Source organism: Triturus cristatus, chromosome 4_2, assembly GCF_964204655.1.
Source record: "Triturus cristatus chromosome 4_2, aTriCri1.1, whole genome shotgun sequence".
NCBI lineage: Eukaryota > Metazoa > Chordata > Amphibia > Caudata > Salamandridae > Triturus > Triturus cristatus.
The window spans coordinates 418,857,431-418,870,481 of NC_140586.1; the positions used below are offsets into that span (position 1 = coordinate 418,857,431).

Below are 13,051 nucleotides of genomic sequence, written 5' to 3' on the forward strand. Positions count from 1 at the left end.
TGCCGAAGGGGAGTTTGAAATGTTGCCCCCTTTCTGGCCCTTCGACAGCGCTGTCGGGACTCACCCTTTGACCTGTGGGATCCTTTACAACCCCAGGCACCAGGTCGGATAGGGTCTGCTATTGTGGCAAGAGGAATTTAAGCAACTTTGGATAGTCCCCTCTGTGCGCTTAAACTGTTAGGGTCAGCTGTCAGGACCATGCTCAATCCCTTGTACATACTGAGCTATAATACACCTTTAGGTACCTTTTGTTGTTTCTGTCTTTTATTATTTTCATTTCTATTGTATGGCACTAATGGGGGTCTGATTTGTCACCTTGTACCCTTTCACGATCCATTTGTAGGCGTTTGTATGATAATTGACTAAATGACTTTGCTCGGATCTTTTTCACATGGTGCTGCACTGAACTGTTGTCAAAAACATTCTTATTGCCCTATTTGCATTGTGCACGTGTAGCTGTTCGTGTTCGATTCACAAGTTGTACAATCACGTTGCCGGTTTGTCAGTTGACACGGGCTGGAGGCAACATGTGCATCTGCTTTCCTGCATCCTACACGTGAAACCCCTGGTGCACGTTCCGGCGCCGGTAACCGCGAGGCACGTGTACGCGGTGTGCTGAGAACCCCACCCAATCAAAAAACTATTTAAACCCCTTGCAAGCGTGAGCCGCCGCTTGCGCTCGTCACGATCTACCCGCTTACCTGAAGTCAGAAGTCATCGCGTCTTCCGCTGGAGCTCCCGTCCTGGAATCCTCGTCCTTCGGTTTCTTCCTGCTTCCGGATCCAGGGGGCAGGTTCCGGTCCTCACCTGCTTGTCTTCCCCCTCGGCAGTAAACAGAAATCCCAGCTTGCTCGATCCTGCTTCAGTTCTTAAAGGAGCCACGTTCTAAAAAACGGAGAAGAAAAGAGACACAGTGAGTTAGTGTATTTGCGCAAATCCACTCAGACTATTCAAGTAAGTTCATATTCTTTCTTTATAAGAAAACGAGGATAAATAAGATCAAGACTTATCTTTGTGAAATCCTTCTTCAGCCAGGCGAGAACTTCTTGATAAAAACCTGGAAAGGAAAAATAAAGGACTTTAAGGGAAAAAAGCCAAGAACAAGAACATTTAAGCATACAGTTATTTTTTCCTTGGTAATCAGAGTTGTGAATACATAAATATGCAAATATATATATATATATAGAGAGATTTAGACGTTTAAAGGTGTTAGGAGCTGAGTTAAGTGTGTTTTGCTTATTTTGCAGAGTACAGTATTATTCAGTACACAGAAAGGTTGACATATTTATCAGGAAACGTTCTGGCAGCTCTAAGACCAGAATGAGAGGTATATGAATGTTATATGCGATTATTAGTTACAGTTAGATTTTATTTTTTACATTTCAAGATTTATAATTGTATATTTTGTGTCTTGCTGTTCAGAGGGAAGAGACTTCAGAGGCGACTGAATCCTCACAACGCAGTAGAAGAGTGGCGTGTTTGTCTCTCTCTCTCTCTTTTATTATTTTGTCCACTTCCCCCTTCCCTTAAGCGTTTGCAGTCAGTAAACCGCATTTGTAGTTGGTTTGCTGGAGGTAAGCTCTTGGGGGCAGCCGAGAAAAATCTTCACGTCTCTCAAGGTGACACCCCAGGCTTCAGGTGAGTGAAGGTTTGACATAAACCTGGTGCACAGGAGTGCTCCTGGCTGACAGCGCGTGATCATGGGCAAGGGGCGACTCTTGCCCCTGCCCACCATCCTTTATTTCTCCTGGAAATTATGCCCCTACAGATCCCTCAGTGATGACACCCCCTAGGCATACCATCTTCGGTAATCTTGTCTGGTTTGAGCAGTGCACGCTGTCTGCATGGTTCAGGCTTTGAGGATTGTCTAAGTCATATTATGTCCCTCCCATCATGCTCCCCGGTGGGAGGGTGGCAGGGGGGGTGCCCCCCCGCCAACCCAGAGCCTCACCTGCGCTGCCAAATTCCTGCTCCGTTTAAGTAAAGTTTTGGTGGCTGCCACCCCAGTTCTTGGGACAGCATGACCAAATGTTGGCTGGCCGCATCCCCTAAGCAGGGTAAAAGTGTCCGTGAACCGGGTTCCCCGTTCCCTGCTGCTGCAGAACGCGAATTAGTAAAACAAGAGACATGGTTCACACTCATGGTTATTTAATCGACCTTAACTTATCCACACAATAACAAAACTACTACAATCACGGCACACCCAAACGGGTGTGGTGGGGGTGGGGTGTGAGGGGGTCGTAGGACATCGTTACAGGGGCGAACCTACTTTTGTAATAGTCCAACTCCCACCGCCCCACCAATTCCACCTTGGCGGGTGCTAAAACAGCTAGGTGGGCTGCCGTGGCTGCTCCGATCCTAAATGAGTGGCTGGAGTATCACTACTCTGGCTGTCCCCGCCCTGCCCTGGACACGCTGGCCCCCATCATTCGCTCGAACTGGTATCCGGGGTGGGTTGGCCAGGGCTGTCCCGCTCGGAGCAAGCAGTTGCGGCATGGGGGGCCCCGCATTTCCTGCACTTGTGAGTGAACCGGCACGCTTTGCTCCAGGAGCAAGACCCTGCATTAAAAAGCCTGCAGGTGCCGGAGGACTGTGCCCTAGCGCCCGGCTTGCGCCCCCCCCCCCTCGACCGCCCCGAAAGGGCTTCCTGTTCTGCACTTTCCCCTCCTGTTTGTCTTCCTTGCTCATTTCGCTACTCGCTGTGCCTGATTTAGTTGCTGCCTCCACTGTGTGCTTGCCCATGTGCTTTACCCATAACCTGACTTCCAACTGATCCCACTCAAGGTCTGGGCAGATAGCCCTCTGCTTCCGGAAATCACAATCGTAATGGTACCAACCCATGCCCCCGCCCTTGGCAGCCTCTTCTGTGATTACGCTTGCGTAGTGGAGGAGACCTGGCCCTTCATCCGTGAATTTTTCAACTATCACAGCTGCCATGATGGCAAAGGCCTGGCCCCAGGTCCCAATGTCCTTCACAGGATATGCATGGTACCGTAGCTTCCTGTCCTCCTCCTTGGTGCCCATCCTTCTAGTATCTACCCCCTCCGCCCCATGCATGAGAAGGGTGAAGATATCTATGAATTCCCTGCGCCAAATCCCTTCCTTGGCCACTAATGGAACCATCTAAGCTAGGGAGCAGCGGCCAGACACTAGCGGGGCCGTGGTAACTAGCGGCTTGGGTACTACCGCTAGAGTCTGGGCCGGCATGGGTACCACCGGGGGGACCCCCGCTGCGGGGTTGAGGGTACTCGCCACGGCAACAGCCACTACATCCGTCGGAGGGGAGGGCAGCGGTGGGGGTACCACCACAGCCGGAGGCTGGCCCCAGACCTGGGTGAAGGCCCCCGGCCCCGGAGTTACGCTCGGTGCCGGTGGGGCGGACGGGCCGACCCCTATGGATGACCTGGCAAGCAACAGGCCAGATCTGACCTCCTCCATAAAGTTTTTTAAAGTATCTGAGAGCTTACCCAGATCATCAGATGACGCAAATGTCACCTGGGATGGGCCCGGGAGTGAGGGGGGTGGCCCAATTCCCAAGCCAGCGATTGCCTGGGGGGCCATTGTGGCCTTCTGAGGGGCAGTGGCTCTGATCCGTGCCGGCGGTTGTTCGGCCGGAAAGTCCTTGATTGTGGGGCGGCGAATCCTTTTCGACCGTGAAGGGCCTGCGTCATCTCCCAAATCCCTGTCCACGGACGGAACGTCACTGGTTATCCCAGAGTCTGGGGGGTTACCGGCTTTCAACAGTTCCGTTGCCCAAGCTAAACCCTTGGTCTTTGTCAATTCCAAGAAGGCGGCAATCCGGGCTTCTTCCGATGTGCCCGCCTGAGTCTCCTCAACTTGTGGCCCTGGTGTGAACAGCGGGGGGGATGATCCTTGACTGTCCATCGTATTGCGACGACACTTTCTAGTCTGCAAGGGGAAAGAGAGAGAATGAAATTCCTGTTTGCCCCCTTCGAGGCAGCTACCCTGCTCCTTGGCCTCAGGATGCTACTTCCGACCGATTCCCCCTCCCCGCCTGCCCGAACTTACTCCCGTCAAGGTGCAGAGTACGGAGCGCGTTTGGCTCGCGTTTGGCTCGCGTTTGTCTGCGGTCACTTCAATGAGCCTCCACTTAGCGAATTCGGACGGTGCGTACTGTAAGAGAAACCAGCGTAAACACAAGAACGGGGCAACCAGAACACATGCGCGACTGTACACCATGGGGGTGGGGGGGGAGCGGGAGCACAGAGACGGGAGCCCAAAGGGGGTCATACATATCACTTCTTACAATATTCCGCCTCGCCCGCCTCTACCCCCACGACTCCCACCCCAGCCACGGCACCTGGTACGGCACTACGGCCTTGGAGGTTCTAATTTAGCCGGCGCCACCCGCCTAGATGTAGCGGCGCCAATTCTCGACTATGCAGCCCCCACACTAGAAGCGCCTCCCTATGTAGCGTTGGACCAACCCGAAGGTAATGGGAGCGCTTACGTGAGCGCTGGTTTAAGCGCTGTTGTAATTGTGGGGGGGGGGGAGCAGGAGTGCCTCCCCCCCCCAATATTATTTATTTCATGTAAGTTTGAATAGCGCGAAGGTATGACGGCGCTTTACATGAGCATCAGTTACAATATTTATTAATGTAGGTTTGTACTGCGCGAAGGTATGACGGTGCTTTACATGAGCATCGGTTACCTTATTCATTCAATGCAGGTTTGTACAGTGTGAAGTAAATGAGCATCGGTTACATTCCGGCGCGGGGAGATTAAGAGATTCACCCAGAATCACCGGATGTGGAGTCGACCTCTAGGCTCGACCCTTGGTTTCCTGCCCCAAAATCGAAAAACCAACCGTCAGACCACAATCGCTCTCCTACAAGGCACGATGCGGACGCGGGCCCGAGCTCGAAGACCCCGCCCCCCGGATTGAGGTCATGAGCCAAGGCCATTGTAAAGGTTTGCTCTCTAAGCCTTTATTCGTTATCGAGCAACCGCGCGACCGAAGACATTGTAGCGCGCAGCCCCGTCATTAAATCAATATTTAGGCACGGGATTCCCCCCGTATCACAGAATGCGGACGCGGGCCCAGGATTCAAACGCACCAAGCCGATTGAGATCGCGAACCTGGGCATGCCTGTATTCGTTATGTGGTGGGAAAACAGGCCGCAGTTATGGGTGCGCAGTAGCAGCGTAACGTATTAAACATACACCTTTAAACAGGGGGAGATTAAGTGATTTACCCCGAAACCCAGAATGCGGACGCGGCCCCGCGACTCGAAACCCCGACCGGATTGTGTTTGAGGACCTGCGCCTCAGTCCTTGCAATCAGATTCCTTATCATTGTTCATTATCCAGCGGGCACTCGACCCGAAGGAGCTGTCGCAGCGCCGTATCTACCTATACATTACTCCACTGGGAGATTACGTGGTATGCCCCGACTCACAGAATGGGATGCGAGCTCGCAGTTCGCCCCCTCTTTCTTTCTGCACCAGAGGTGGCCGCGCGGCCGACGGACCACAACCCTTTCCCCTTCGTTTCCGGCAATAACAATCGTCAGCATCACGAGCCTCAGCAGCTCATTGGACGCAACCCCCACCGGTGGGCGGCGCCGCCCTCGCAAGGGCAGCTCTGCACTAATCGCCCCGTTTCCCCCGATGCAACGAAAGGACGCGGCCCGAGGCCCGCCCCAGGGTCTCCAACGCCCAGGAGCAGGCCCAACCATCGACACAAGGGGCCGGGCCGCAACTCAATGGCATCAGCCATGCGTGGCCCGCACTCCCCAACCTCCGCAACGGTCCGGGCGAAATCAAAACAGCGCGCTCTTTAGCCCAACCCCGCCTCCCTAACCCCCCATGCCCCCATCTTGCGTCCCCTCCGCCCGTGGCGATCCTCGCCACAGGGCCCCGTCGACCTGGTACTGCCCAGGGACAGGGCCGGGGCGGAGTGGGTGCTGCAAGACTCACCAGAACTAAAAGCGTGGAGGCGACGACGATAACAGTGCCGCGGGGGCCGGAGGCGCACGAGGACGGAGCGGACGACAGACCGATGCAGCGAGGCGAGGTGGGCGACAAAGAGGTCACCAGGAAGGGTGGGGGAAGGCTAAATAGCCTCCCCCTCCCACCAGGGCCAGGAAGTGACACGCATTGCTCGTCACTTCCGGCCAGCCCAAGAAGGGGGCTCCGGTCGGCGTCCCCGCCCCCTCCTATGGAAGGGGGTGGGGAGGGGTGACCGGGGCCCCGGGGGCACTAAGGCGCCGACCGCCTATTGGCCCCCTGCGGGGGCCGCGGTCAGCGGCAGGGACGCCGAGTGGGGACTGCAGGTGGGAGGGAGACCTAACCGTATTTAAGATACACAGCTTATGCAAAAGGGCAGAAGGGGGTAAAAGTGCGGCGTGCGGTGTGGCATCAAGTTAAAGGCTATATGTTGTAAACAATATTTAACCCAGCCAAATTGGTGATTTACGAACAAACGCAAAAAAGTCTCAAAGCACAAAAAAAAATTATAATCAATAAACACAAATAAAATGAAAAAAAAAAGGTGTAAAAAAAAGACTTCAAGAGGCGATCGCGCAACAGCATACACGTCATTATGCATAGAGGTATTAAGAGCACGCAACACTCATGTGCCACTCAGTAATAGTGGGCATATAACGTGCAATTCGTCCTCAAAACCTTGATACCCCCTTTTCCTCCCACAAAAACACTTTACAAGTGATTGGTGTTCACTGTGTAGCTTTTATTATTTGACTAACAACACCATCTTTATTTGTTGATAAACCTTCAACATTTTTACCAACTTTTATTAAATGGAAACCATCACACATTACTGAACATAAGATGGCGCCGTATACAGTGCGCCCCAGGTTACCATGTATATACAATTCGGCATCACTAGATCCACTCTTGAGGGGTATTGTACCAGCAGGCCACAACCCCACCCCTTTTCCACTACTTCCATTTGAGGTAGCTATCCGTCGTCTACCCTTTAGACGCGACCAACAGAGCACTGCTTAGCGCCTTCCTGCACAACCGCACTCTCCATTTTGCTTCCTCCAAGCACTGGCTACTAGGGTAGGGCCGGAGAGTCCAGGGCCACCAGCAGGATGGCCCCCTCTCCCGCCAGCCCATGAGCCCCAATGTCTACCTGCATATTGCAGGGTCAGCCCATTTTTGCCAAAAGAAGTCCCCGCCCTTTCTAACTTGCCCAGGACCCCGCCACCCCGCCAACTCTACCATTAACTTTGGGATGGATGGGTGGGAAAAACTGCACCAGCTGCGACCCTCCAGCAACCCCCTGAGGCGAGAGGACAAAGAGGGCTACTCCCCTGAGTCCGGCACTTTTAACAGCTTCGGGGAGGGATCACCAGCGCACCTCCCTATCTTCTCGCATTTCTTTGCGACCCTCCCCTTGTCCACTTCGGGAGAAACAAAACTGTTTTCTCTTGCCCGAAATGCCACTAACGGCACCCCTCCCCTAAGCGCGGGGGGTGCCACTCATAGTGGGCATATAACGTGCAATTCGTCCTCAAAACCTTGATACCCCCTTTTCCTCCCACAAAAACACTTTACAAGTGATTGGTGTTCACTGTGTAGCTTTTATTATTTGACTAACAACACCATCTTTATTTGTTGATAAACCTTCAACATTTTTACCAACTTTTATTAAATGGAAACCATCACACATTACTGAACATAAGATGGCGCCGTATACAGTGCGCCCCAGGTTACCATGTATATACAATTCGGCATCACTAGATCCACTCTTGAGGGGTATTGTACCAGCAGGCCACAACCCCACCCCTTTTCCACTACTTCCATTTGAGGTAGCTATCCGTCGTCTACCCTTTAGACGCGACCAACAGAGCACTGCTTAGCGCCTTCCTGCACAACCGCACTCTCCATTTTGCTTCCTCCAAGCACTGGCTACTAGGGTAGGGCCGGAGAGTCCAGGGCCACCAGCAGGATGGCCCCCTCTCCCGCCAGCCCATGAGCCCCAATGTCTACCTGCATATTGCAGGGTCAGCCCATTTTTGCCAAAAGAAGTCCCCGCCCTTTCTAACTTGCCCAGGACCCCGCCACCCCGCCAACTCTACCATTAACTTTGGGATGGATGGGTGGGAAAAACTGCACCAGCTGCGACCCTCCAGCAACCCCCTGAGGCGAGAGGACAAAGAGGGCTACTCCCCTGAGTCCGGCACTTTTAACAGCTTCGGGGAGGGATCACCAGCGCACCTCCCTATCTTCTCGCATTTCTTTGCGACCCTCCCCTTGTCCACTTCGGGAGAAACAAAACTGTTTTCTCTTGCCCGAAATGCCACTAACGGCACCCCTCCCCTAAGCGCGGGGGGTGCCACTCATAGTGGGCATATAACGTGCAATTCGTCCTCAAAACCTTGATACCCCCTTTTCCTCCCACAAAAACACTTTACAAGTGATTGGTGTTCACTGCGTAGCTTTTATTATTTGACTAACAACACCATCTTTATGTGTTGATAAACCTTCAACATTTTTACCAACTTTTATTTAATGGAAACCATCACACATTACTGAACATAAGATGGCGCTGTATACAGTGCACCCCAGGTTACCATGTATATACAATTCGGCATCACTAGATCCACTCTTGAGGGGTGTTGTACCAGCAGGCCACAACCCCACCCCTTTTCCACTACTTCCATTTGAGGTAGCTATCCATCGTCTACCCTTTAGACGCGACCAACAGAGCACTGCTTAGCGCCTTCCTGCACAACCGCTCTCTCCATCTTGCTTCCTCCAAGCACCGGCTACTAGGGTAGGGTCGGAGAGTCCAGGGCAACCGCCAGCCCATGAGCCCCAATGTCTACCTGCATATTGCAGGGTCAGCCCATTTTTGCCAAAAGAAGTCCCCGCCCTTTCTCTCTTGCCCAGGACCCCGCCACAGGACGAGGAGCCAACTGGCGCTCTCGCCCTCCCCCCACCGCTGCTTCACTTTCCAGATGTAACCATATGGCCCTGCTTCCCCTCTAGCTGTAACGCTATGGCCCCCAAAATGGTTTGGACGAACAATTCCAACCCTGTCTTAGACAAATGGAACCCATCTTCCCGATATACTTCAGTGTTTAATGCCTGCAGCAAGCTATGCCTAATGGAACGTATTTGCGAACCTCTCAACAGTTTGGCCACCTCCCTATTCAGTTTTCTCACGGGCGTGTTCACCACAGCTGATGGCACATCGGCACCCCAGACCCTCCGCGTGAGCACCTCTGACCACAATATGGAGCGGTCTGGTAAAACCCTCCTTACCCATGAGAATGTAGAAAACAGCGACTCCTTCACCCCCCTCCTGCCACCTGGAATCATGCTTTCACCTCCCGAGTGAATCCCCAGCACGTCTGGAATGGGCATACCCTTGTCAAGCGCCCTCTGCAAATGGGCTGTGACATCCTCCAAACGTTGCCCGTCAGTCCCCATCCAAATATGATTGACTCCCATGGCCCTTTGTGTTCTCGCTTCCCCGGACGTGCTGAACCATTGCTCTGCTCTTTGTATGACTGAGTCTCCACACCAGCATACCTGCGTCCACTGACTTGCGACCACTGCATGCAGTCCAAGAAACAAATAGAGAGAAAAATGAGAGGAGCATCAGTACCAAAATGCCGAAACCCAACCCCTGCCTAAATCAACTGCGGTCGAACATAACGCTCAAAACAAGATGAATGTCATCTGCCCACTCTCTTGATTGTTTCTGATGAGAGTCCCAAATTTGCTGCTGTCGTGGCCGCCCCAATTCTGAATGAATGTGATGTGAAATGAGCAGTCTCTTTGCCCAACAGGCCCAGAGCGCGTCTACATAAGCGCGTGAACTGAAATCTTGTCAGCGGCATTCCATCTGCATGCAGAAGGAGCCTATCATCTCTGCCCCCAGGCCTCATCTGCAAGAACTTCTCTACCAACACCACCGGGCAATAACATGCCCCCTGTACTGCTCTTAGCTGGACCCACACGCCTTTACCCAGAGGGTCCGTTTTTGACCTCCTCACCCTAACCTGCAGTAAGATCGCGGACACCACCACATCACCCATCAAGATTCCTCCTTTTTCATCCGCCTTAGAGCCTGGTATAAGCTCAGATATCCGGAATGCCCCAAAGAAGGCTAAAGAATACGCTAAACTCAGCAGGTGCACTTCGTATGCTGACACACACACCTGTGGTAACACTTCCAAGATATTTACCAGCCTGCAGGCATCTATGGGTCTCCTGTTATCTTTCACCCCTTGCGCCAGTCGCTCCCAGCCTTTTATAGCCTGTCTGACGCGGATGTCCTTAGTGGGATCCGTCACCCCTTTTAATCCCGCAAAGAAGGCAATTGCCGACAACTGACTCCTAACCAGCGACAACGACCTTCCGTTCTCTCTCTGCCGAACTATGAACAACAGCACTCACTGCGTTGTGAATTCCTCCACACACCCTGCTCCCTTTGTGACTGCTAAGAAAACCTGCCATGCCTTCTCATACATACACTTAGTCTTGGGTGCAACTGAAGCCGCTATCAGGTCGGGAGCAATGGGGCACCAAGCTTCCACAGGCTTTTCGGGAAGACCGTCATCTGATCGTCTGCTTGAGGCCATCGCACTCTGAATTCTGTCAAAATTAAAACGAGACAAGGCGTCAGCTACCGTGTTATCCACACCTGGTACATGTTTGGCCGTAAAATACACATTACGCCTGAGACAGCCCCGCACCAATTCTTTTAGCAAACGGAGTGCCCATGGACATTTCGATATTTGATTATTAACTGCCATAACTACAGACATACTGTCCGACCAGAACAAAATGCGTTTGTTTTCCAGCAAATCCCCCCACACCTGCAGAGCGACAATAATGGGAAATAACTCCAAGAAAGTGATATTGCGGACCAACCCCATCCTGACCCACTCCGCTGGCCAATGCTGCATACATCACCTTGATCCTAGCACTGCTCCAAAACCGACACTGCCCGCTGCATCCGTGTAAAGCTCTAGCTCACCGTTTGCTTGTGCTGGTTGGTGCCAAATCACTGACCCATTAAAATGCTCCAAGAAATCTCTCCACGTGACCAAGTCGTCTTTCACTTCCACTGATAGCCTAGTGTGGTGATGTTTCGCCCTTAAACCAGACATAGCCCTCGCTATATTCCTTGAAAAGACCCTGCCCATGGGTATGACCCGCAATGCGAAATTGAGTTGCCCCACCAACACCTGTAATTGATGCAAAGTCACTTTACGTGCCCCTAAGAACTCGTCTACTGATGCCTGAAAAGCCCTTATTTTGTCTTGTGGAAGCCTGCACAGCCGTTCCACTGAGTCTATCTCAATGCCCAAGAAAGTAATGCGTGTCGCCGGCCCCTTCGTTTTCTCCTTCGCCAGCGGCACCCCCAATGCCTCCGCTATTCGCTGGAAGCCCTGCAAGGTCTCCTGATAAGTTGACGAGTTAGGGCGCAATATCTATAATAACCAAAAAAACTAAAAATGTATGCTAAGGTAGCCTGAAATCATAAATGCAATTATGTCGAAGTTTCCACTCTTATAAGTGCCAACTGCCCTCTAATTTCATGTAACAGGACAGCTAAGGTAAAACAAGTCAGCTTTACTTGTTTGATATCGCTTAATCTGCTATGTAACAATGTTCTCATTGGAGTTGAATAGATAAGTCTCACACAGATACCGCTGAAAACATAGAATGACCCGTCTCCCTGCATGCCCCCAACCGTCCTGCTACGCCGTGAGGACCCCTCACCTGTGTGGATCACCGCAAGCGCCGCAGGGCCAGCTAATCCGCACGAAAAACTGCACCAGCTGCGACCCTCCAGCAACCCCCTGAGGCGAGAGGACAAAGAGGGCTACTCCCCTGAGTCCGGCACTTTTAACAGCTTCGGGGAGGGATCACCAGCGCACCTCCCTTTCTTCTCGTATTTCTTTGCGACCCTCCCCTTGTCCACTTCGGGAGAAACGAAACTGTTTTCTCTTGCCCGAAATGCCACTAACGGCACCCCTCCCCTAAGCGCGGGGGTGCCTCTCATACTTACAGTGGGGCGCAATATCTATAATAACCAAAAACCTGAAAATGTATGCTAAGGTAGCCTGGAATCATAAATGCAATTATGTCGAAGTTTCCACTCTTAAAAGTGCCAACTGCCCTCTTCTAATTTCATGTGACAGGACAGCTAAGGTGAAACAAGTCAGCTTTCCTTGTTTGATATTGCTTAATCTGCTATGTAACAATGTTCTCATTGGAGTTGAATAGATAAGTCTCACACGGACAATCCCTCATCGCGATCGCGATCACTGTAAAAGCGAAAGTGATCGCGATGAAGCACACACTAGGGGTGCGCGCGCAGCAGCCAGGGGGGGGGTTATGGTGCTGAAGGCTGGCGCAGTATGGCTGGGCGAGAAGGGAGGGGGGAATGCGGGGAGCAGCTGTGCACGTGATCTGCCTGATCGCTGTCCTGCGACTTCCCAGTAGAGCAGCCATTTTTGATAGGTATACAACAACGGCAAAGCGCTGACAACAGCAGTAAAACCTGTTTCACTAAACTATTAATCGATGTAGCAAAAAGTTTTCTTTAAAAAGTAGGAATTCATTAATTCTTCTTTAAAACACTGGCCTCCGAGCAAATGGAGTCCCAGTGCGCCTGGAGGAGGCACTGAACATTGTACTACCAGCGGCCACCGGTCGTGTATGGAAGCCTGGTGAGTGGGCGGAGCAGTTGGGGACGGATAGGGAAATACATTATATGGCGTTGTCCAGGGCTGGCACAGGAAAGGCAGATGGCTGGGGAGAAGGGAGGGGGGAATGCGGGGAGCAGCTGTGCGCGTGCACGCCATCGTGCACTCTAGCTTGTCGCCAGCTCAAAAATGTGGGTAGCACTTTCAAAACCCACCTGTTAAATGTCTCGCCAGACCAGCGCATGCGCTGGGTCAGGCGAGACCTAAAAATGAAAACAACCAAGCACATGTACATGTCAGTTACTTTCCATGAAAGAACGAGCCATTGCACAACAGAGATGTAAAGGTCACAAACAAAAACTACAGGCAGGTGAATAAAGCCAGACATTATAA

The 13,051-nt window shown here is 52.2% G+C and overlaps 1 protein-coding gene across 1 annotated transcript in view; it reads right to left on the reverse strand.

Annotated features, from left to right (window-relative positions):
- Positions 1 to 717: 717 nt before the first annotated feature.
- LOC146834500 (dynein light chain Tctex-type 5-B-like) overlaps positions 718 to 13,051 on the reverse strand; it is a 149,946-nt gene continuing 137,612 nt past the window's right edge. Inside the window, exon 3 of the mRNA XM_085601895.1 lies at positions 718 to 1,057. Coding sequence (XP_085458021.1) covers positions 1,000 to 1,057 — 58 coding nt within the window. The 3' untranslated portion in view covers positions 718 to 999. The remainder of the gene's footprint in view (positions 1,058 to 13,051) is intronic.